At 46.8% G+C, this 25564-nt stretch overlaps 1 protein-coding gene across 2 annotated transcripts in view; it reads left to right on the top strand.

Moving 5' to 3' along the window:
* KAZALD1 (Kazal type serine peptidase inhibitor domain 1) overlaps positions 1-25564 on the top strand; it is a 77947-nt gene that overhangs the window by 13798 nt on the left and 38585 nt on the right. Inside the window, exon 2 of one of the 2 annotated variants that reach the window (XM_075352308.1) lies at positions 22952-23561. In XM_075352308.1, coding sequence (XP_075208423.1) covers positions 23060-23561 — 502 coding nt within the window. In that variant the 5' untranslated portion in view covers positions 22952-23059. Of the gene's footprint in view, positions 1-22951; positions 23562-25564 lie in introns of those variants that run through there. The other variant, XM_075352309.1, reaches the window with a different exon arrangement.

Raw genomic sequence — 25564 nt, 5'->3', positions numbered from 1 at the left:
TGCAAGCCGCCCCCATCGCAGTGCCGCGCCGCTGGAGGTAGAACCATTCCCCGAAGGTGAAGGCATTGTGCGTCAGTATGAACTCCAATAACTCCAGAATCAGCTGTTGTAGTGTGGGTGCCCAGTTACTCATACTCAAGAAATACTCAACCGCCTGCAAACCATGTTCATGACGAATATTTGTATATAGTGTCTCAACGTCCAAGGTCACCAGTGATACGCCCACGTCCGCCGTCAAACCATTAAGCCTCCTAAGGACGTCTGAAGTGTCTCTGACATGGGAAGGCAGCGTCTCAACCAAAGGTTGGAGATAGAAATCTATAAACTTGCAAACTGCATCGCATAGCCCTCCAATGCCAGAGACAATTGGACGTCCAGGGGGAACCCGAGGGTTCTTGTGTATTTTAGGTAATAGGTAGAACGTGGGCATCACCGGCAGCCTTGGAAGGAGACCATCATAGATCTTTTTTGTAATGGTGCCTGCGGTGAGGGCATTCTCGAGTATGAGAGTCAGCTGGGTTACATAAATGTTAGTCGGATTTGAAGGGAGCATCTGGTAAAAATCAGCATTCTTAAGTTGCCTATACACCTCGCGTTCATACATGGTGGTGGGCCAAATCACCACGTTACCCCCCTTATCCGCTGGTTTAATCACAACCCCTTCTAACTTCTTCAATTCCCCAAGAGCCCGCTGATGTTTTACTGAGAGATTATTAGATGCGTTGCTCTTGGAGAGGGATTTAAGATCTCCCATGACTAAGTCATGAAAGATCTGAACCTGGGGGCATAGCGAAAGCGGGGGGAACGTGGTGGAGCGCGGGTGCAGATGTGTAGGGAAGATACCAGATAACTCACCAGATGCCTGATCCTCCAATTCCTCAAGTGTACGTACTGCCTCCTCTTCGGCCTCAGTGATGGACAGGCCCGGACCAGACTTTTTGGAATGCAGCTTGTGGAGAGTCAATTTTCTGAGGAACAGGTTTAAGTCCTTTGCAACTGTAAAGAGGTCAAAGTTACAGTCAGGCAGGGCCGGATTATAGGCGGGGCAGACGGGGCTTCAGCCCAGGGGCCCCCACCACAAGAGCCTCTAAGGGGGCCCCCACCACCATCTGTGTGTCCGCCATTTTATGAATGCCACAGTGGTTCAAGATCGCTCTGTACCTTTAAGGTATTTCAATCCCGGCCATCACTATACTGCAGACACGCCCACTGCACGCTGTGTGGGCTGCGTCTGCCAGGATGACGTCACCGCGCTGCTGTTTCTTCCTGCCGTAGAGGAGCTTGTGGGAGGACCGGAGGTCTCAGTTTATCCCGGTAAGTATGAGGTCATTAATCATGGTGCCGGCCGGGCAGGAGGCTGCAGTAAGGAGGGAGCAGGACGCCGCTGATAACTCCGACGGGATTCCATAGTGTCAGCGGCCACTCTGCTATCAGTGTGAGTTATTGCAGGAGTGTGAACTGCAGCAGATCAGGTCGGGCTGTCAGTGCCGGGTCATCGGCCTCATCCCTCCCCTGCAATAACTCACACTGATCTCCAGCACAAACATCACTACACATTTCCTGCACTGATCACATCTGAGCCTGCAGCACACATTACACTATATGGCCCATATTACATATAGAATATGTTACATCCTGTCCTGTAGGCCCAGGTGTGATCAGTGCAGGGGATTGTATATCTGTGCACATGGTATACCACATCCAGCGTACAGAGAGAGTAGTGTGATACACTGTGTACACACATCAGATGGTATATAATAATGTGTATATTGTATAACCTCTGATGTCTGTATCACAGTATATTGTGTACCAGTTATGTATTCTCCTGTACACTGTACAGGAGCGTACCTTTGGGGGGCATGCGGCATATGTTCCCCTGCACGGCAATCAGGGGGGCACCATTAAAAAGTGTGAGGCAGCAGTATGGTGGGAGAAAATTGTAAGTGGAGAGTATTGGTGGAGAAAAGTGTGAGGGGCATAGAATAGAGACTGGGTAGTGGGGAACATAAGCAGTATAGAGAAGGGGCAGCATGGTGGCCAGTGTGAGGACACAGTATGCTGAGGTGGGGGAATGTGAGACTGAGGTGCGGTATAGTGACTGTATAGTGAAGGAGGTAGGCAGTATAGAGAAGGGGCGGCATGGTGGACAGTGTGAGGACACAGTATGCTGAGGAGGGGGAATGTGAGACTGAGGTGCGGTATAGTGACTGTATAGTGAAGGAGGTAGGCAGTATAGAGAAGGGGCGGCATGGTGGCCAGTGTGAGGACACAGTATGCTGAGGAGGGGGAATGTGAGACTGAGGTGCGGTATAGTGAAGGAGGTAGGCAGTATAGAGAAGGGGCGGCATGGTGGCCAGTGTGAGGACACAGTATGCTGAGCTGGGGGAATGTGAGACTGAGGTGCGGTATAGTGACTGTATAGTGAAGGAGGTAGGCAGTATAGAGAAGGGGCAGCATGGTGGCCAGTGTGAGGGCACAGTATGGAGGGCACAGTATGCTGAGGAGGGGGGATGTGAGACTGAGGTGCGGTATAGTGACTGTATAGTGAAGGAGGTAGGCAGTATAGAGAAGGGGCAGCATGGTGGCCAGTGTGAGGGCACAGTATGCTGAGGAGGGGAATATGAGACTGAGGTGCGGTATAGAGAAGGGGCAGCATGGTAGCCAGTGTGAGGGCACAGTATGCTGAGGAGGGGGAATGTGAGACTGAGGTGCGGTATAGTGACTGTATAGTGAAGGAGGTAGGCAGTATAGAGAAGGGGCAGCATGGTGGCCAGTATGAGGGCACAGTATGGAGGGCACAGTATGCTGAAGAGGGGGAATGTGAGATTGAGTTGCACTTTCAGTGATTTTGGTACTGAGGGTGAGGGCAGTATAGAGAGGAGATAGCATGGGGGACATTGTGAGGGCACAGCTCAGGAGGGGGAGTGTGAGGAGGGGGCACAGTATAGACATTTGGAAGTATAGTGGGTACACATTGTACAGGACGGTGTGAAGAGGGGGCACAGTACTGAAAGAGGCCATGTACCATAAGAATGACATTGTGTGGGTCATTTTGTGCAGGGAGCACAGTGAGGGGCAATTATTTATTCAGGCGCACAGCGTAGGTCATATATTTATATTTAGGAGCATTATAATCATTCTGCTATTTATTTTAAGGGCATAATGTCGAGATGTGCTGCAGAAGGCCCGGGAAGTCTGCAGAGAGGAGCTGTGGATGTGAATAGTCATCATGACGTCTGGACAAGATGGAGAAGAAAGAATAAGATGACTCCGATAAGGGAAGATGTCACCTACAAGGTACCTGAATGTATGTGTGTGATACTCAATGCTTCTCATCAGGACTGTGGTTCCTGTATGGTCCAAAGTCTGATAAATACTGATAACAATTCCCAGCATTTTCTCACAATTGTTAAGGACATACTGGGAGTTGTTAATTCATGTGATACAAATGTATATGGGGATGTGACATTACAATATATTGTTGTAGTAAATTTGGTACTGTAGTCATGTATTGGTGGTTCTGGTGATATATTCGTTTACTGATGAGGGTGCTAGTGATGTATTTTGGTATTGCTTTTGGTTCTGGTGCTGTACACCGTGTGCAGAATTTTTAGGCATTTTGTATTTTAGAGGATTTTTTTTTATTATTGATCAACAACTATGTTCTCAATTAGCCCAAAAGACTCATAAATATCAAATCTTAATATTTTTGGAAGTTGGGGTGGAGTTTTTTTTAGATTTGGCTATCTTAGGAGGATATCTGTCTGTGCAGGTAACTATTACTGTGCAGAATTATTAGGCAACTTAATAAAAAGCAAATCTATTCCCATCTCACTTGTGTTTATTTTCACCAGGTAAACCAATATAACTGCACAAAATTTAGAAATAAACATTTCTGACATGCAAAAACAAAACCCCAAAAAATGAGTGCCCAATATCGCCCCCTTTCTTTCTGATGACACTCAGCAGCCACCATCCATAGATTCTGTCAGTGCTTGATCTGTTTACGATCCACATTGCGTGCAGCAGCCACCACAGCCTCCAGACACTGCTCCCAGAGGTGACTGTTTTCCCTTCCTGTAGATCTCACATTTTATGAGGGACCACAGGTTCTCTATGGGGTTCAGATCAGGTAAACAAGGGGGCCATGTCATTATTTTTTCATCTTTTAGACCTTTACTGGCCAGCCACGCTGTGGAGTAGTTGGATGCACGTGATGGAGCATTGTCCTGCATGAAAATCATGTTTTTCTTGAACGATACCGACTTCTTCCTCTACCACTGCTTGAAGAAGTTGTCTTCCAGAAACTGGCAGTAGGTCTGGGAGTTGAGCTTCACTCCATCCTCAACCAGAAAAGGTCCCACAAGTTGATCTTTGCTGATCCCAGCCCATACCAGTGCCCACCTCCACCTTGCTGGCGTCTGAGTCGGAGTAGAGCTCTCTGCCCTTTACTGATCCAGCCTCTGGCCCATCCATCTGGCCATCAAGAGTCACTCTCATTTCATCAGTCCATAAAACCTTTGAAACATCAGTCTTAAGATATTTCTTGGCCCAGTCTTGAGGTTTTATCTTATGTCTCTTGGTCAGAGGTGGTGGTTTTTCCGCCTTCCTTACCTTGGCCATGTCCCTGAGTATGGCACACCTTGTGCTTTTTGATACTCTAGTAATGTTGCAGCTCTGAAATATGTCCAAACTGGTGGTAAATGACATCTTGGCAGCTTCATGCTTGATTTTTCTCAGTTTATGGGCAGTTAATTTGCGCCTTTTTTGCCCAACACACTTCTTGCGACCCTGTTAGCTATTTGCCATGAAACGCTTGATTGTTCGGTGATCACGCTTCAAAAGTTTGGCAATTTCAAGACTGCTGCATCCCTCTGCAAGACATCTCACAATTTTGGACTTTTCAGAGCCCGTCAAATCTCTCTTCTGACCCATTTTGCCAAAGGAAAGGAAGTTGCCTAATAATTAAGCACGCCTTATATAAGGTGTTGATGTCATTACACCGCACCCCTCCTCATTACAGAGAGGCACATCACCGGATTTACTTAATTGGTAGTTGGCTCTCAGCCTATACAGCTTGGAGTAGGACAACATGTATAAAAGTATCATGTGAGCAAAATACTCAATTGTCTAATAATTCTGCACACAGTGTATTTATGTACATTTTACTGATTCTGATCCTGTACACATGTAGCAAGCCATGATTTGTAAAATTACATGACCGCAAGGGTTTCTACATTATGTTAGTAGCATTAAAGGGGTTGTCCAGGTTTGTGATGAAAGTTTCTATGTGACTGCAGACTTCTGAATCCTCAGTGTGCACACTGCACACTGTCAGGAATCTCCGATGCCAGCAGTGAGAGCTTGAGGGCATGTAACTATTGAGTGAGGCTGCAGACGTCTAATTTGAATGTGGCCGGAAGTAAGCAAATCGCATACTTGCAGTCCCATGACTACTTGCTCATGGCACGGGAAAATCATGACAGTGTGCAGTCCGCAAGCTGTGAGAATTCAGAAGTCTGCAGTCATATAACTATAAATTTTCCTTGTTGAGCTGGACAACCCCTTTAATAATAAAAGTAAGCCCCGTAGCATGCCCAACCCAACAACCTGTAATATACTCAATGTAAGGATTTAGCTCTGCTTGCTAATTTTAGAAGTGGTCACATGACCACTTGCAGGTCATTTTAATACTTTGAGTCACAATTAGCTTCTCTTCCTGCTTCTCTTTATGGGCTGTAGTATTTCACTGAACATCGAGAGAATTAGGAAGAGCAGCTCATCGGCACGTGGCAAGTGTGAAAATGGCGTATGAGCGGTTACATGACAACTACTCAAACCGCATAAGCCGTGTATAGAAGGGGGCGCCAAACTGAACTCCTACTCCATGGACAGGAAAACCTAGATCCACCTCTGATACTGTGTATGGCATACCGTGTACAGACATCAGCTGTTATGGACTACTCCGGAGACAATACAATAGAGAGCACATTGTGATTTTCAGCAACCATTGCTGCCAGTGAGAACTTTCCCTTTATTTTTACTATTACTTGGCTGTCTTAACATTGGGATCAATAAAAAAATATGAGTAACTTTATTTTCTGTGTATAAGTGTAAATCTGAATGTGGCAGAACAGGATACGATCCATGCTCAGTGGATTTATATCTAAATGCTACAGTTCGTGCTCTACTGTTACGGCTAAAAATGTTAACGTTATGGGGCCCCCACCAGATTTTCTGCCCAGGGGCCCCCACCAACCTTAATCTGGCCCTGCAGTCAGGTACAAACGTTAACCCCAATTTCAACACTTCAACCTGGTCATCAGAAAGTGTAATTTGGGACAAATTAATCACCTCCAGTTCGCTACTATTGCCTTTTTTGGCAATTGCACCCAAAGCGGATCTAGGGGGACCAGAAGGTGCCTTGCTGGATCGGTTTTTCCCCATAAATCCTCTGGTCACAGGTCTCGATGAGGCTTGCAATGTCAAGTTCTCGTCCTCCACTGAAGAGACCGAGGAGGCAGATACAGAGGCTGCCAGACCAACAAAATGCCTTCTACGGCGCACATTTCCCTTCCAGCGATATACTTGTTGCGTCTTATAATCGGTGACATCCCGTTGATATTTTTTAGTTTTATTTGAGACCAGCTCCTTTTCCCATTTAACAAATTCTTTATCCATTGTTTCATTAAAACTGGATAATTCTGAAGGCGTTAATTCCTTGGGTAGCCGGTCCAATAAGATTGCAATCTCTCCATCAAGATCACGGAGAGAGACCTCATTGTTTTTGATCAAAAGTAGCATAAGGGACTTAGAGCACGCAGATGCTGCGTCCTCCCAGTCTCGTTTAAAGGCCTCATCCGTGATATTAAAAGAGGGAAAGACTTGTACCCTGAGGCCTCTCGGTATTAAGTCACGATCGACATAACGCTGCATGAACGCCTTATTCCACCACAGTCTCATCCTGCGGTTATATAAAAGCTTGAGCTGGTTGCACAGTTCCCTGTGCGATCTAGAGTCTGCCGTGTTATCCACTTCACCCTCGGTGTCAAAGACCTTATTCAATTGGGTCTGCCACGTAGTTTCGCGAGCCCTATAGTCCATACTGTTCAATAGCAACACTGTGAGGAGACACAGAAAAATACAATTGAAAAACGTAGAACAGTGAAAATGGATCTTAGCAATAGTAAATGGCAAAGACTTCAGGGGACATATATGTATACAAAGAGAAAGGAAGTCATTCATTTTGCCAGAGTATCTCCATACCTCATAATCAAAAATTAATTAAATAATCATAAGCACAAGTGTGCAGATAAAAGATTCTTTAATAAACAGGCAGTAGAAAAATACAGGGTATGGATATATAAACAGTGTACAAAAGGTCACAATGACATGGAGGGTGATTGATTCCCCAAGTATGGCTGCATACAAAATCACATCAAGTAATTCAATTATAGCTCACTGGCATGGTTAGTGCAAGGAAGGGGTTACTAAAAATTAGTGTAGCCAAAAGGTCAGCAGCTGAACAGATACACTTAGTGCAAAAACCACACTGCACAAAGCCAGAGACCAGTCAAGAGCTTACCAGGGTAACAAGAGAGGCAGGCACACGAGGGGATAGTCCCAACACGTGTTTCGTGTGGTGACTTCTTCAGGGGACCGTGGACAACAAGGGGAAGAGGTAAGTCTAATATACCTGCCTTACTCGTATGGAATTGGCAGCAGGTGTCGCGGTTCCATGGGGCATGGAGGCGCGGCGTCAGCATGGGCGGCTGCTCCAGCGTCCTCTGGGTGGGGGGAATTCCCTTGTTGACGTCAGTAAACCCAGAGGACGCTGGGAAGAGAGCCGTCCATACTGCGCATGCGCAGTCCTGCAACCAGGAAATGCGATCGCAAATACCATATTGAGTACTGGCAACGGTGAGGGCAAAATAGACATAGGTAGATATCCAGCAAATAACATCACAAATCATGTATAAATGTCATTGTGACCTTTTGTACACTGTTTATATATCCATACCCTGTATTTTTCTACTGCCTGTTTATTAAAGAATCTTTTATCTGCACACTTGTGCTTATGATTATTTAATTAATTTTTGATTATGTGGTATGGAGATACTCTGGCAAAATGAATGACTTCCTTTCTCTTTGTATACATATATGTCCCCTGAAGTCTTTGCCATTTACTATTGCTAAGATCCATTTTCACTGTTCTACGTTTTTCTAATCAGGAATATACTGACAAAAGCCGTGAAAAAAGAGCCCCAATACATACTATCAGATACTCCTGGGGGTACAAAGATCAGGTGTTAGGGTGAATACTTAACCAGGGTTCACTCGTATTGCCTACTTCCTGATTCTAATTGGTGGGGATCGAGTGCGTGCTTGAAAAATTAGATCAGACACACAGTCGGATATTCAGCTTTCCTCAATCGAGGTCGGCCCAAAACTGCCTGATTTATTCCAAGAACATGCTCTTCTAAAAACTAGGAAAAGGGGCATGGTCAGCCCTACAATGGGCATACTTGGATATGTCCTTTGGTCAGTGGGTTGAACAATGTGTTAGTCCATGAGCTAATTGGTGGGCGTCATCATGGGCAGGTCTGTGATGTCATGGGACGGATCCATGGTGATACTGATGGGAAGGACGTCATCTGGTGGATCCATGCTGATGGGAGGGTCTATGATGTCATCGGTGGCAATCTTAGTTATCTCTGAAAACCTGGTTCATGTAAGGCAAATCAACATACTTCTCACAATCCCCTGTCAAGAGGTTAATCAAGTATTTGATCTAATGGCTCTCCTCAACACAGGTATTTTGAATTTCTATTCCTAAAAATTTTCAAAAGCTACTGACACAAGACTCAACTCAAGGCTTACTCCCCTCTCACCATTGAAATAACAAAAATGCTTGGCCAAGAACTCATGTGTGTAGGTAAGTCAGGAGATATAGCTGAAATATGGTCCACAATGCTTTTTGTGTTCTCACAGAACAATAATAGTACCCTGCCACCACACAATATGGTCAGTGCTCCTACGCAGTAATGTCCCCAACTGCACTGAATAGTAATAGAGCCCCTGTATGGCTGTGTCCCTCATAGTGCCTTCATATGGGAATATCCTCCATGTGTGCCCTCATAGGACACTGCATCAAAATGACGATAAAGAAAGGATCTTGATTCAATAAGTTACTTTTTATTTTGATCCAGCAAGAAAAAGTCCAACGTTACGACCAACATTGGCCTGTATCAATGACATCTAAAGTGCCTTTAAGTACATAATAGATATATGTTAGAAGTAGAACATAAAATATGATGAACATAACATAATTCAAAGTGATAAAGAAAAAATGTAGAAAAAATATGCAAAAACTGGGGAGGAGGGGGATCAAGAAAATTAAATAAATATAAGTAGATATGGATGAATCCACAGATGTTTGGGTCCAGCGTGTCTACCTGGACTTAAAAAAAAATCCGGTTTGGGACCAGACTTGAAGATGAACATCTGCCAAGCACAGATAAATCATACAGATACAGGCTGCAGCCCCCAGATGTGCACTTATCTTTCTGCGTATCAAAATGAGAAGAAACCCATGCGTCTTTTTTAAAATTATTTAAATAGATCATTTTATAAAATGGCATGCATTTGCCCTCAATTTTGATACCCAGCCATGATAAAGCCGACAGCTGGGGGCTGGTATTTTAAGGCCAGGGAGGCCCATGGTTATTGGGCCCTTCTTTGGCTAAAATCATTAGCCTGAAGCTGCCCAGAATTTTCGCATCCATTAGAAGCTACAATTCCGGCACTTTACCCAGCTCATCTTGATTACCCTGGTGTGTTGGCAATATAAGGGGTTACTGACATCTCACAGCTGCCACTAAGCCCTAGATTAGTCATAGGTAGGGGTCTATAAGATCCCACTATCACTAATCCTGTAAGTAAAAAAGAAATAAACACAGACACTGAAAAAAGCCTTCATTTGAAATAATACACAGAAAAAAACCCATCCTCTTTCTCCAATTTATTAACCTCACAAATACCCAGGTCGGACATAATCTACAAAAGGTCCCACAACAATTCCAGCTCTGTTACATCTTTGGGGACAGTCTGTGACCATAGAACATGACCGCTTGCTGTGAGCTTCAGGCAGACACTGACTGAGCTGCTGCTGTGAGCAGTGACGTCGATGAGTTTATCTGCAGTGGTTCCCACAGTACCCCACTGAAGTGATCAGGATAACATGAGATCAAGGAACATACTGAAATAAGGAAGAATAATTAGAAAAACTGCTTACGATAGATATAACTGTACATAACTGGTGGTATTAAATAGATCTATTTCCAGGTCTCCAATCCCCATACTTCAGTTTTGTTGATCTACATCTCAGATGTTTTGCATATTATTTTTGTACATATTTTATTTTTCTTTGTCACTTTGTATTATATTGTGTTCATCATATTTTATGTTCTAACATATATTTGTAATGGACTTAAATGCACTTTATAATGTAATTGATGAAGACCAATGTTGGTCGAAACATTGGACCTTTTCTTGCTAGATCAAAGTTACAATTCACTTACTGCATCAAGATGTTTTATTTATTGTCATTTTGGTGCTGAAGTCTCTCTTTTCATTAAACCAGGACTGAGGTCCTTTCCTCAAGCGCATACTTTAAGGAGCAGTATTGCCGGTTTTCCCTTCAGACTCATAGAACACCAGTCCCCCTTCCAGTTCTCCAATGTTCCATTTGTCAATAAAAACAAAATTTAAAAACTCCATTTTTATCCTGCATCCTGGGGGCCGATGTAAGAGAACAGTGACATCTGTTAGGTTGCAGGCCTAGTGCTTCCTGTGGCTTAGCAAAGTAAGTGGCGGAGTAAGGAGTCGATGGTTCTCTGCTCTGCCAGAGACATATGTCGCGGGCGGGGAGGAGGGTGTCAGCACACCGCGCTCACCCCTTCTGCTCGGGTCCGGCAGTTGCTCCTGGTGGCTCGAGCTGCGGGCCGGATCCCGGGGTGTCTCGAGCGACACTCCTCGCCCGTGAGTGAAAAGGGGGTGTTTGTTGGGATTATAGTTCGTGACGCCACCCACGGTTGTGGTGATGGCACCACCGCTGCTCAGTGTGAGGGTCCCGGGGATGGTGATGGGAGCAGCCAGGTGTTGTGTTGCCCCTCCGTGGGTAGGGGTTGGTGATCCCGGGGCCCGGTGAAGAGATGTGAAGTGTAGGGCCTGGAGGGCGCAGGGACGCGGGGGCAGCGCTGTGCCTTGCGGCACTGTGGTACTCACTCAGCCTGAGACACGGACACAGTTTGTACGGTAAACCAACGGCTGGTAGGACGGTCCCACAGACGGTTGCACCTGCACTCCCGGTAGGTGACGGTGACGTCTCTCTTCCTTGCACCTATTTGACTGATGGTAGCGGTGGATTCCCTCCGGTTACCCGCTCCCCGACTACAATCTGGGCCGGAGGAGCTCTACACTTTGCCCGCAGGCGCTGGCCCTGGGGAAACTGGTGCCTTGGCGGTGGCGGTGTCTCCCCGGTAATGGTCGGGCTGTTGCCGTCAATCGGGACTTTGTTGCTGGGGGATCTGCGTCCCCTTCGCTGACGGATTCGGCAAATTGGGCGACTCCTAGCCTTGCCGGGGTCCGAGAGGCCCCTGCCCTGGTGCTGACTGTCCTTCGGAACACTGCTCCAGACCACCGGGCACACAGCCAACGGGGTCCTTCCAGGAACTTCCAAACGGTCCCCCTCCGGACAGTCACCGCCGTCGCTGACCTTGCTGTTCTAGCCCTACACACAGCTGGGCTCTCAGGCTTCTCCTTCTCCCCGCTCTGTCACCACTTCTTGCTTTCCTCCTGTTCCACTTTCCTTTCCTTCACTTTCACTTCTGGTTGTTTCCTCTAGCCCCTGCCTGGGCTACTCTGCTTCTTTACTCAAGCCCTGCCTGGGCTAATCTGCTCCTCACTCCTTCATGTCCCTGAGCTTTTTGCCTGGTAACTTCCTGCCTCCAGAGTTGTGAGCTCCTTGGTGGGCGGAGCCAACCACCTGGCCCACCCCCTGGTGTGCATCACAGACTCCTGGAGGGAGGCAACAAGGATTTCTGGTTAGCAGGTGTGCCTACCTGGAGTGTGGGGTGTAGTGGTGTTGTTATCTGTGTCCCCTGGCTTGCCCAGGGCGACACATTCCCCCTTAGCAAAATGCAGACCGTCCGCGGGCTGCCGTCCTACACCGGTTTTATTTTTCTGTAAAAAAGGGGATAACAGGGTTAAACATAACATAAGCATAACATTTTTAATAACTCTTCCCAAGACGGGAGGCACATTTTACTTTTAACGTTTCAACGGTGTACGGTCACGGTTTCCGCTCTCTCCCACCCAAGCAACCTGGCCCTGATGCTGCCCCTAAAACCCAGGCAGCACCCCTTGACCCACAGTCCAGCACAAGTCACCCGAGCGGGATCTGTCCTTCCCTCCAGAGGGTAGCCACCGGTCCCTTTGGTGGCTGGGCCCTGGCCTGCTCTGCTCAGGGCCCTCCCTCCAACCTGCCTCTCCGGAGGCGGCCTTGCGGAAACGGTAACGGTACCCAACATATTTACAAGCCACTAACGTTTGTGGTTGCCCTGCAGAGTTCACGGGCTTGTCCATGGTTAGTTCCCATACATTTTTAAACTTTTAACGGTCCCCACGGGGACAACGGTGCCGGCTCCTGCCGGTTGCAAATCAACAAAATAAATCAGGTGACTTCTCGGGTAATCATTTTCATTATCTTTCAACTTTGGCAAACTTTCAAACTTTTTCCAACAGACAGGTGGTCCCAACGGGGACGGTGCAACGGTGCTCCGCTGCCTTCACTGCTCAACAGTCCATTCTCACCCGTGGGGCTCTAGTGCCACCTTCACATGGCACACCACTCTGGGCCCCAATGGTAGCTCGCTGCAGGTGATCTTCTTCCATATACATGCGGGCATGCACCTCCGCTCTACACCCCTCTCGGGCATCGATCTACCTGCGCAGCTGCTGTTGCCGCCGCTCCCAGTATGGAGCACTTTCTGCTTGCTCCGGTTCAGCGTGTGCGGGGGACGGACCCAGCCAGAGTCCCTCCGTGTCGGCTACGACCGGCACCTCCAGTAACGAGGGACCCCGCTGTGACATGGCCTGCTCTGCCTCCTGGCAGCTGCATCCCCGCCGTGCCTCCGGTGCATCTTTGCTGACGGCCTCAGCCTTCGGCTTCTCCCAGGGGAGCGTATCAGAGTGGTCACGAGCTTCTGCTGCAGGTCGGTCCGCCGGGGCGGATTGGCAGGGTACCGCTACCGGTGGTGGTGGTAGCGGGCCTAGTGGCGGGGTCACGGCCTCCGGGACGGGTGGCGAGGGAGGCAACGGGGGGAGAGGGCTTGGACCGGGCCCCACAGCCGCGATGACCGGCCCTTCAAGGGCGTCAGGACGTGGGTCACTCACCCTCCCTTTCTCCGCTTCCTCCTCGCGTCTCCGCACGGTGGCTACAACGTCCGCCATGTCGGCCTCCCACTCCTCCAGGAGGAGCTGCATGCGGACCTGCAGACGGCTGCTTAGCTGGACGGTCCGGACTTCCACCCGCGCCGCGATGCCAGGCGCGGGGACCACGGTGTTTTTGGTCGGACTCAGCATCTTTAGCAGTGGCTTCTTCCAGGAACCAGTAAATGGCCGCAGAGTCCTGGCGTCCCTGCTTCTGTAGCCGCAGCTACATGCGGCCGGCCGCCATCGCGTCCCCCTTAGCTCTTTCCGGCCCCTCCTCTCTCGGGGCGGGGTTTTGGCCTTCGCGCCTCTACTGCTCGAGAAGACGCTCGAGCGGGAACTTTTCGCGCCAAAGATGGCGACTTCTGAAATTTTTCTGCCGGATACCTCCGGCGGTAACAAGGCGCACCTCTACCAGACGGCAGAGCGGTAAGATCCTGTTCGTGACGCCAAGTTGTCGCGGGCGGGGAGGAGGGTGTCAGCACACCGCGCTCACCCCTTCTGCTCGGGTCCGGCAGTTGCTCCTGGTGGCTCGAGCTGCGGGCCGGATCCCGGGGTGTCTCGAGCGACACTCCTCGCCCGTGAGTGAAAAGGGGGTGTTTGTTGGGATTATAGTTCGTGACGCCACCCACGGTTGTGGTGATGGCACCACCGCTGCTCAGTGTGAGGGTCCCGGGGATGGTGATGGGAGCAGCCAGGTGTTGTGTTGCCCCTCCGTGGGTAGGGGTTGGTGATCCCGGGGCCCGGTGAAGAGATGTGAAGTGTAGGGCCTGGAGGGCGCAGGGACGCGGGGGCAGCGCTGTGCCTTGCGGCACTGTGGTACTCACTCAGCCTGAGACACGGACACAGTTTGTACGGTAAACCAACGGCTGGTAGGACGGTCCCACAGACGGTTGCACCTGCACTCCCGGTAGGTGACGGTGACGTCTCTCTTCCTTGCACCTATTTGACTGATGGTAGCGGTGGATTCCCTCCGGTTACCCGCTCCCCGACTACAATCTGGGCCGGAGGAGCTCTTCACTTTGCCCGCAGGCGCTGGCCCTGGGGAAACTGGTGCCTTGGCGGTGGCGGTGTCTCCCCGGTAATGGTCGGGCTGTTGCCGTCAATCGGGACTTTGTTGCTGGGGGATCTGCGTCCCCTTCGCTGACGGATTCGGCAAATTGGGTGACTCCTAGCCTTGCCGGGGTCCAAGAGGCCCCTGCCCTGGTGCTGACTGTCCTTCGGAACACTGCTCCAGACCACCGGGCACACAGCCAACGGGGTCCTTCCAGGAACTTCCAAACGGTCCCCCTCCGGACAGTCACCGCCGTCGCTGACCTTGCTGTTCTAGCCCTACACACAGCTGGGCTCTCAGGCTTCTCCTTCTCCCCGCTCTGTCACCACTTCTTGCTTTCCTCCTGTTCCACTTTCCTTTCCTTCACTTTCACTTCTGGTTGTTTCCTCTAGCCCCTGCCTGGGCTACTCTGCTTCTTTACTCAAGCCCTGCCTGGGCTAATCTGCTCCTCACTCCTTCATGTCCCTGAGCTTTTTGCCTGGTAACTTCCTGCCTCCAGAGTTGTGAGCTCCTTGGTGGGCGGAGCCAACCGCCTGGCCCACCCCCTGGTGTGCATCACAGACTCCTGGAGGGAGGCAACAAGGATTTCTGGTTAGCAGGTGTGCCTACCTGGAGTGTGGGGTGTAGTGGTGTTGTTATCTGTGTCCCCTGGCTTGCCCAGGGCGACACACATACAATTGGAATTACGGTAAATTTGACGAGCCCTCCAGGAGTTCAGGACATTCCCATATTTCTGGAAGCCTCTCAGATGTAAGGGAAGATCTGGCCAGAGAATTTTTACTGGTTTTGAAAATGAGAATATTGTCTAGAATAGTTATGGTGGAAAAGACCATCAGATGTTTTGAGAAAATGTGGTCTTGATCTCATAAGATGGGATCTAATCCTTGATCAACATATTTACGACTCCTACAAGGAGCTTTACGCAGCATCTCCTGCAAAGTGCCTTATTGCTGTGTATATTCCCAAACATTTTGTAACCAAAACTGAGAACTGAATTAAAAAAAAAAATTAGAAGGCAAAAATATTTGACTTCCATTTTGTCATGATTCGCCTCCCTATCCACATGGCTAGGGGGCGGAGCCATCTTTCAGGCCTCACTTCCGGCCCCTGGATGCCTTAAATGCTGACACTTCCAATGAACCAGCGCCGGCTATAAGCTTAGCTCTGCTTTGCCTGTGATTGCTGGTCCTGTGAGTGATATCCTGATCTGTCTGTTCCTGTGCCCCCGTGCCCTTGTCTGTGTTCTGTCCCCTGGTCATCCCTCCTGTCCTGTGTCCCCCCTCCTATTCCCCACTCGGTTGCTTCCTCGGTACTGACCTTAGCCTCACTTTGACTTCGCTTCTGCTTGCTCCTCCGGTCTTGCTTCTGCCCGTACGGTGTCTGACCCAGCCTGTCTGACTATTCCTCACAAACCCTGCAGTTCTGCCTCTCAGCTGTGCTGATTAGGCAGTGCATGAGAACGCTGTGCATTTCCTTCCTGGTTCTCATAGCTCTGTGTAGTGTCGTCTGCTGCAGAGCTCTGGCTCCCCCTGGTGGCAGCATTACACATTTCTTATTACTTCAGGATCTGACTGCAGTTAAGCTAAGGCTCATACATCTTGCCTACATGTCACATTCACGCTGTGTGATACTAGGGCCTATTGTTTATTTTACTAGTTAGAAAACTGAGAGAGAGTTTTGCCAGACTTTGTCCTTTAATGATAATTGACTCTTGGGAGTCCTCAGGGAGATTCAATAAAGTTCCAAGCTTCAAAAGCATGCTCCCTCCAGCCTTCAATATTTACTACCATGTCCTACAGATCCATTACTATGAGGGGCTACCAGTGTAGTATTTTTTAACAATAACAGATGGGACCAAGAGTATTTAGTTTATTCTTTTTTGGTTTTGCACCAAAATCTATTAAATATACTATAAATGCTGAATGTCAACACCAGAACCTTTTTTGAGGAGAAGAGATACGATACCACAGAAGGCTTCTGGCAGAAGAAAGAACCCCAGTCTGAGGTGTCTCTGCAGAATAGGAGTTTGCCCAACAGCCTTTGACAGCTTATCTACACCTTTTTGAGTTCCAATACACATTATATATTGAACCTTGGACCGTATAAACCATGATGAGGTGTTATCAGACCAGGCTTGTATGTACAAAAAAAATCCAAAGTTTGTATTGGAACTCGAAAAGGTGCCAATAGGCTGTCAAAGGCTGTTGGGCGAACACCTATTCTGCAAAGACACCTCAGACTGGGGTTCTTTCTTCTGCCAGAAGCCTCTTGTGGTATCATATCTCTTCTCATCAGAAAAGGTTCTCATGTTGACATTAAGCATTCCCGATGCTTTTCTTAGGAAACGCACATACACATGAGATAGTCAGCTATCACTACCAAAATCGGAAGCTTTGGCTGACATTTCCCAAAGTGTGCCCCTAATTTACATACATTGAGATTTTCCAAGTTGCGATTGATGTCACCACAAAAACGATGGATTTTGTCTGCCCTTAGCCATTCATGGGTATGTTGGTCTTCAATCATATATGCTAGAGGTCCTCCTCAACCTTTATAACCTTAGAAAACACAGTCAGGTCTGAAAATGGGTCATGAGACACATTCAGCTCTGAGAAGGTCGTGAACTACATCCATCTCCCACCCCTCCCAGTAGTGGCACCCAAATCCTCCATTACTGGCCAAAGCTTCTCCACAGAAACCACAACTAGATAGTATATCAAAATCCAGGGGTTCCTTCAATGCCCCCATTTAGATTTGCTCTTCTATGTTGGGCTACACACAAAAGTCACCATCTAGAGACCTGCTCTTCTTCATAGCTGTTTGCTAGCCCTGGTTCTTTGCACCAAGCTGGAAAACAGCCGCGAGTCAAACACCACAGGTTCACGAGCCACATGTGATTCCCAAGCCACAGGTTGTTGACCCCTGATATACACTGACAGCACAAACAATGTATAAACCAGGTATATTAGGACTATATTGGAAATTGAGTCCCGTACATCTGCATCGAATTTTTAGAAACCCATAGTTTCACATCTTTTATTATTAATTGATAGCCTTTTACCATCATTTAAGGTATTTGGTTAATTTTTACTAATCGTTGAAGTCCATAGAATTTATGGAAACCTACATCATTTATAAGTATTTTTTTTGTTATTTAGAAGAGTATTGTTACACCAAGGATGTGAATTATCTCCAATGTCAGATCCAATGTCAGAGGCAACAAATAATTGAAAAAGACAAATGTCACATGGTAACTGTATTCCTGTACTTGGATTCCTACAATAGTTACAAAAGAACAAATGTCCGTTTAAGTAACACAGCGGAATTCAGACGTGAGACTTGGCATGTATATTAAGAGAAGATGTACCAGTCTATTTTAAGCCTAACTCAATGGATATAGAGCGAATGTGTCTCTAACGTTAGAACTGACCATAGACTGGATACATATAGGCATCTGCCTTTTGCTTTATCGGGTTCATTGAGCCGCCCTGAACAAGAAATACACAAGAAATACAACAAGTATCACTTTTTTACTGGTCAACAAAAATGTGCTAACCATATGGAGATTCTTTTACTTATTTCTCCTGGCCTTCAAACATCCATACGTTTTTCATGTTTCCATTGACATAGCTTGTTTTTTGCAAACATAATGTACTGATACACAAGGAGGAATCCAGCAGTTCTACTGTTTCATCATAGGTATATATACAAGTACTAACGAGCCTCCTGTACCCAACCTTTAAGATGCCACTATCATGATTGTCAGCAACATCTGAGAGGTGAAGATGTTGCAACTTCAGCTAAGTCCATTTGTAGCAGTTCATCTTGGCTGTAACCCCATCAGTTGCCCGTTCTGTTTGGCGTAGGCTCAATTTCTGAGTCTACGTCATATAATAAGTGTGCACATGCCTACATCGCTCACATCAGTTGTATAGAGTTATAAAAATAGGGTCAATTTTTTTCAAGAAATAGCATCACATCTGTCTACACCTGGGTCATTGTAACTCAGCAGCATTGGAGTATTTTGTGTTGGGCTGTAACACAACCTATAACCTGACTTAAAGTGGTTGGCCACTACTTTAATACTGATGGCGTATCCTTAGAATACAACATAATGGATTGGGTCCACCACCAATTCATTGGTGCTGGACCCAATCCATTACATTGTCTTTATTGCATTCATGGACACTAGGCACCAAGATCTATGCATCTACGGTGGAACTTCAGGGTTTCCTCAGGCCAGGTGATGATAATTTATTGTCTTCTCCTTAGGATAGGTCATCAATGTCTGATTGGTTGGGGTCCTACACCCGACACACCCACCAATCAGAAGTTTTTGGTGCCTGCGGTGGCAGCAGGAAGCCGTAAATGCTAAATTCCGCAGCTGCACCGTCAAGTGATAGTGGCTGCTGTTGGGTACTGCACATCCACCTCCTGTTCATTTGAATGGGAGGCGGATTTGCAGTACCCTGCTCAGAAGATATAGAAGCTCCAGAATGGAGCATTTCCAGCCACTTGCTGCTGGCACTGACACCGAAAGCAGCTGATCGGCGGGAGTATGGGGTGTCAGACCCTGGTCAATCAGACATTGATGACCTATCCTAAGAATAGGCCATCAGTGAAAAAGTAGTGGACAACCTCTTTAAGACTAATGTCTTAATATGTGTTACGGATGCAAAACAATCAAACATATACTGTATGTTTAATAGAAAAGTATGATCCAGCATAAAAATTTCTCTTATGTTATTTCTTTTCTATATTAGCGATCCATGAAAATAAATCGAAAGCAAATGCCACTACAACAAAATGTACAAAGAGTGCACGGAGAAAACACTCCAGGGTAACACATTTTGGATCTAAGTGTTCTTCAGTTCTTAGGCCTTATTGATTAAGTTGTGGACACCACTTAATGAATTTGGCGCTTCTTATCAGTGGCGAGGCCTCTGTGAACCTTGCCAGAAATGTTACTCCAGTCACAAACGCCACCACTATTGAAGAATTTGACAAACAGACATAACCATGATCTCTTCCTGCCCAAGCTCCTGCCCATTTTACTCAGAACTTCCCAATACAGGCATGAAAACGTGTTGAAAAAGTTAGGAAACTTTTCAAAGTGTTTGATGGTGTAAATACATTGCTGAATCAGGACCTTTGGTCTCATTCAGACGACTGTTCCGTTTGTCCTGTTCAGTTCCTGTTATTTTGCAGACCTACTGACAAGACCATCTTTAGGTCCACAAAATCCCCGGAAGCCGAAGCCACACGGAAGCAGTTATGTGTGACTTCCATTGGGTGCCCCTGCAGTCCGTGTCCCGCTTCCGCACCAGCCTCGCAGCTGCTCACACTGCAGTGTGTCAGCATCTGCGTGCACAGCAGTGTGACCAGCCACAGGGATGACAAGCGCTGTTGTCAGGAGGATAGTTAAGTTTATTACCTGCTGTGATGAAGTCCGCTGCACTCCTGACGTCAGCGCTCGTCACTGACTTCCCTGCCCGCCACGTTCTCACATCAAGTCTCGTCAATGGACAATGGAGTGCTGACGTCAGGAATGCAGCGGACTTCATCACCCAGGTAATGTACCTAGCTAACCTCATAAAGTCAGCACTCATCATACCCTGAGGTGACCTGGATTGACCTATTGATGTAAGCTCAGGTCACTGAACTGCTCTCCCAGCCAATGGGGAACATTCTGTTCTTTATTGACTAGGACAGTGAATATGGTATGGATATTCATGGGACCCTCTTATTGGATTACGCTGGACGTGGATTTGATTTTTCTTTCCAATAAATTGGTGAAAGAGGGAATGTGTTGTAGTGTGTTTTTTCAATAAAAAATTGTTTGTCTTCAATTTTTTTTATTACTGACTGGGTTAGTAATGTTGGGTATTTGATAGATGCTTTGACATCATAACCTCTGGGCTTGATGCCAAGTGACATTACACACCTGGTACCAACCCCATATATTACCCCGATTGCCACCGCACCAGGGCAGTCGGGAAGAGTCAGGTAAAGTCCCAGTACTTATGAAATCAGACAGAACCGGAGCGTTTATAAGCAAATTACAAAAGTTTATTAAAGTTAATTCCATAGCATTATTAAAAACATGAAACAGACAATTTTAAAGGTTTGTGCTGAAAGGGGGAAAGAACACCCATGAAAAGTGGGACTGCAAGGCGAGCTCATAAGTCTATCACAGGTATAGGGTATTTCATGGCCAAACACGCTCAATTATAAGCTGAAAGTAAGAGGAAAATGTCCCAGGACCTTAGGCCATACACTCACCCATCGTACTTGAGCCTCGCACCTGCGTCTCACTATTCAGAAGGACCCAACCGACGCACGTTTCGCATTGTATATCACAGCTTCCTCAGGGCGGGTTAGAAATCTCAAATCCGAAACCGGAACTTATATATATTTAAAAACCGCTCCCATTGGTCATCCCACATGTCCGTCAAAAGGGATCGCAATAGCGGCGCATGCGCATCACAGGCAAGACGTCCACTTCCGCCCTGCCCGGCAATATGAGAAGGCGAGACACCCGGAAATCCAGGTTGTCATGGACGCCATACGTCATTATTACCCTCGTCATAGATGCGCCGGGCAAGGCGGAGGGACGAATTGTACCCGCGACGGGCATGCGCACCACGATCCCCCAGGACATGAAAACCAAGTACTGCAGATCCATATATAATTCTACCGTTAGCTCTGCATATACCAATGAGAACTTAATAGATATAATCAAGGACATATTCGTAACCACAGTACTGTCGCATCTAATGGATGCATCTGTTGGCTGATATTTTTAGGCTGGGGGGCTCCCAATAATATGCATCTCCCCGGCCTGAGAATATCAGACCCCAGCTGTGAGGCTTTATCTTGGCTGGGTATCAAAGTTGGGGGGGACCGCATGCGTTTTTTTTAATTATTTATTTTACTGTACAATATAGACCCGCCCACCGGCAGCTGTGATTGGTTGCAGTCAGACAGCTGTCACTCAGCATGGGGGTGCGTCTGACTGCAATCAATCATAGATGCCAGTGAGCGAGGGAAGCAGTGAATATGTATGAGCCTAATGAGCGGCCAGCTGGGGAAGAACAAAGAGCTGCAGCGGGAGCAGTGTGAACCTTCCCGGTGATCGGTGAATATGTAGCACTTGCTCCTACCCCTTTGCGCCGGATTCTGTTTCCCATAGACTTTATATGGAGGCAAGAATCTGGCCAGATACCGTGGACAGTATGTAACGTGGACCGCAAAAAAACCCCGGAAGTCACACGGATGACACACGGACCATATACGGAAGGGAACGGATGTCACATGGATGTGTCCGTGGAAAAACGGGACCGTCTTCTGCGGACCGCAAAAACGGTACTGTCGTGTGAATGTAGCCTTAGTTTTAAGGGGGCTTTACACGCAACGACATCGCTAACAAGATGTCGTTAGGGTCACGGAATTTGTGACGCACATCCGGCCTTGTTAGCGACGTCGTTGCGTGTGAAACGTATGAACGACCACTAACGATCAAAATTATTCACCTAATCGTTGATCGTTGACACGTCGTTCTAATCTCAAATATCGTTGCTGTTGCAGGACGCAGGTTGTTCGTCGTTCCTGAGGCAGCACACATCTCTACATATGACACCCCAGGAACGAGGAACAACACTGTCATTTTCTTTTGGCTGCTCTCTGCTCCTCCGCTTCTATTGGACGGCTACCGTGTGACGTCGCTGTGACGCCGCACGAACCGCCCCCTTAGAAAGGAAGTGGTTTGCCGGCCACAGCGACGGAGCTAGGCAGGTAAGTCCGTGTGACGGGTACTAGCGATATTGTGCGCCACGGGCAGCGATTGGCCTGTGACGCACAACAGACAGGGGCGGGTACTTTCACACGATGTCGCTGCATCTAAAGCAGCCTTTAGTGTTTCAGAAAGGGTGAATTATGGCAAATGTAAAAAAGGACCATGTCCCCTAAAAAATTGAATGCAAATTAAATTGTCCTAATCAATAAATGAAATCTACACCTGATGAGGGACAGATTTGTCACTAATTGTGTCGTTGTCAGACCCTAGTATTGACAAATCTGTGGTTTTAGGCTACACAACCTTCAGAAAAACCATACCCACTCCTTCAAAGTTTGTACAATTTTGATGCACGTAATGATTTGCAAACATTTTTGGTAATCTTACGCCAAAAATAGGTGCAGAGGAATAGATAATCACCCAGTCATTATCTGCTCACCATGGTGGTCGTTCTCTGGCTACTGTGTGACCACATATATTTCCCAGACTACTGTTCTGATGTCTGTTGTTATCTGGTTAACCGAGCAGCTGCATAACTGAATTTAGATGAAATGCTATATAAAGACAATGCTTGTAACAGGAAATCAAAGAAACATTTCTGTTCTTTTCAGATTCCATCAACCAGAAGTTGGAATTATTGATAGCAGCGATGCGAAACTTCAAGTAATGAACCAGCGAGTGATGGAAATCAGCTGTGCCGTCCAGGATAACTCTTGAAAATGTATAGATGTGCCACGTCGACCTGTCCTGAACTCTTCCTCTTGTTGCTATACCTCAGTTGTCTCCAATTATTTCCAGCCTTGGCACTACCCAGTGCCCCTGATTATCTACAACGAGGCTGGCAGAGGTTACTTGAAGAAGGAGAAAGCTGCGTTGACTGTAGGCCAGAAGAATGTCCTACACCAAGAGGATGTCTTGCTGGTGTTGTACGAGACACTTGCGATTGCTGCTTAGAATGTGCCAATCTAGAAGGGCAAATATGTGATTTGGACAACACAAACCACTTCTATGGAAAATGTGGAGATAACCTGGAATGCCAGTTGGATATGGGGGACCTAAGACATGGAGAGGTGCCAGAACCTCAGTGTGTCTGCTTGTCTAACACAGCTGTGTGTGGATCTGATGGCAAGACCTATCCCCAGCTGTGCAAATTTAAGGAGATGGCCAACGCACAGCCAAGAAGAAATCTTACAATCATCCATGAGGGGCCATGTGAATCAGGTACGGTAAACTTTGTCAGGACAACAACAGTTGTATGTTTTAGTGTTTCAGTCGACAAACAGTAAAAGAAAGTTCAATAGTCATCTCCGTTATAGTATCATGTTCTCAGTTTGTTCTGAAATACTGATCTTGGTGATTACTGGTCTGTAAGGGCTACTAAGTCTAAAAGTAACTGCTATTATTCTGACCGGACTCATAGAAATGATGACAAGAATCATTTGCATTGCAGATAAATAAATGAAACGCCAGGTAAAATAGAAACAAGTAAACTAATGATGTCACACTGGTGATGTCACTGCTGTGGATTTTTGTGCTATTCCATAAGACATGATAGTAATGGTGTCAAAAGGGTTCAGAAAAATATATTGAATGTAAGGATCATCTCAAAATGGAGAGTTGTCACTGTTAGGAATGAGAGGATCTACTTAAATGGGTTTTCCACTTCTTTTTCACCCCCTTACCATATATTGTAGCTCTTCAAAACAATACCTTTTGTAATATACTTGCATTGAATGTATATCTTCTATAAGCACATCTCAGCAACGATCACTGGATTGTTATACAGATTCTTCTTCCTCCTCTGTTATGTCCAATGCTTCCTTTTCTGACAAAGAAATCAGATCAAATGAAATGAAGTTGTCACTGGGCTCCTGATGGTGGGTGTGGACATTTTGGAAGAATGACAGCTTGCCTGAGCATGTGTCCTGAAGACACAATTTGTCTGTCTCACTGCCTCACACAAGCTGAGCTGACAGTTTCATTCAGCAGTAACAGTGGCCAACACCTTTGCTAATGAAGTGCTGCAATCTGCATTTCAAAAGCAAAGAGTTTGGTAATCCCTATATCTTTGTCAGGACTGTTTTTATGGCAATATGAAGCTGCTGAGGGTGAACAGAAGAGTGCAGAGGGTGGGAAAAGTTTGTGTGGAGAATAGAGGGGGCAGGCTAAGTGCTGGCTCACAGGCTACTGCAATGCATGATGGAACTTGTAGTAATAGAGCACAGTAAGTCTGGGAAGGAGAAGTGATGGATTTATATAAAAAACGAGGGCAAGGTACCTAAATATACTCATGGATGTGGAAGTATTTTGTCCCTGATGGCTTGCTAATATAGGAGCATTGTGTCCAGGAACCTAAAGTTAAGACTTTTATTGCCGATGTGCTAGATCACTATCGTACCATTCATGTTTGTACTACTACTACTACTACAACTAATAATAATAATAATAATAATAATTTTATTTATATAGCGGCAACATATTCTGCACAGAAATAAGCTAATTATCTTTCTGAAAACACTAAAGACATGTTGGGACATTAACTGACTATACGTGTGATGGGCACACAGGAAATTACATGTCCCTTACATCAATTACTTTAAAGGGAGAGAGAAGCTGCCATCATTTATAGCATCTTAGACATTTATGTCATAGATGCCTGAATATGTACAGTATGAGTTCTAGGACCAGATCCTATCTCCAATGTAGGGGCTGGCTGGCAAATTTTGGTCTTGGGGCTAGCACACAGGAGTGGCCCATGAGTAGCAGCCCATCCTTAAAGGGAACCTGTCATCAGCTTTTACCGATATAAAGTACAGCCACCAACTTTAAGGATTCTTTTACAGTACTCTAGTAAGCGGTATGTATTTCCCAGGCACCTCTTCATAGTACAAAAAAAGAGCTTTTATTAGACCCGGTCCGTTCTGATTGGTGTCTATGGTCTTGATCTGGTGTCTCTTCTCTTCCTACAATCACCATCACCATTGGGCAGAGCAAAGTATTGTAGAGCGCGTGTACTGGCTTTACTTCTTGGTAATCGGCGCTCTTTGGCCTTACCCAGCCCTCGGCGTTGCAGAGAGAACTGCACCTGTGCTGGAGGACGATTGCGAAACACTGTTTGGATGACGTAGGACACATCATCCACATGAAGTAGGGAAAGCCAATGGCTATTGTAGGAAGAGAAAAGGCACTGGATCAAGATCAGAGACACCCATCGGGCTGGACCG

Source organism: Anomaloglossus baeobatrachus, chromosome 5 (assembly GCF_048569485.1).
Source record: "Anomaloglossus baeobatrachus isolate aAnoBae1 chromosome 5, aAnoBae1.hap1, whole genome shotgun sequence".
Classification (NCBI taxonomy): domain Eukaryota; kingdom Metazoa; phylum Chordata; class Amphibia; order Anura; family Aromobatidae; genus Anomaloglossus; species Anomaloglossus baeobatrachus.
Note: the sequence above shows the minus strand (reverse complement) of the source record. Positions and strands in the feature narration are given on the sequence as shown.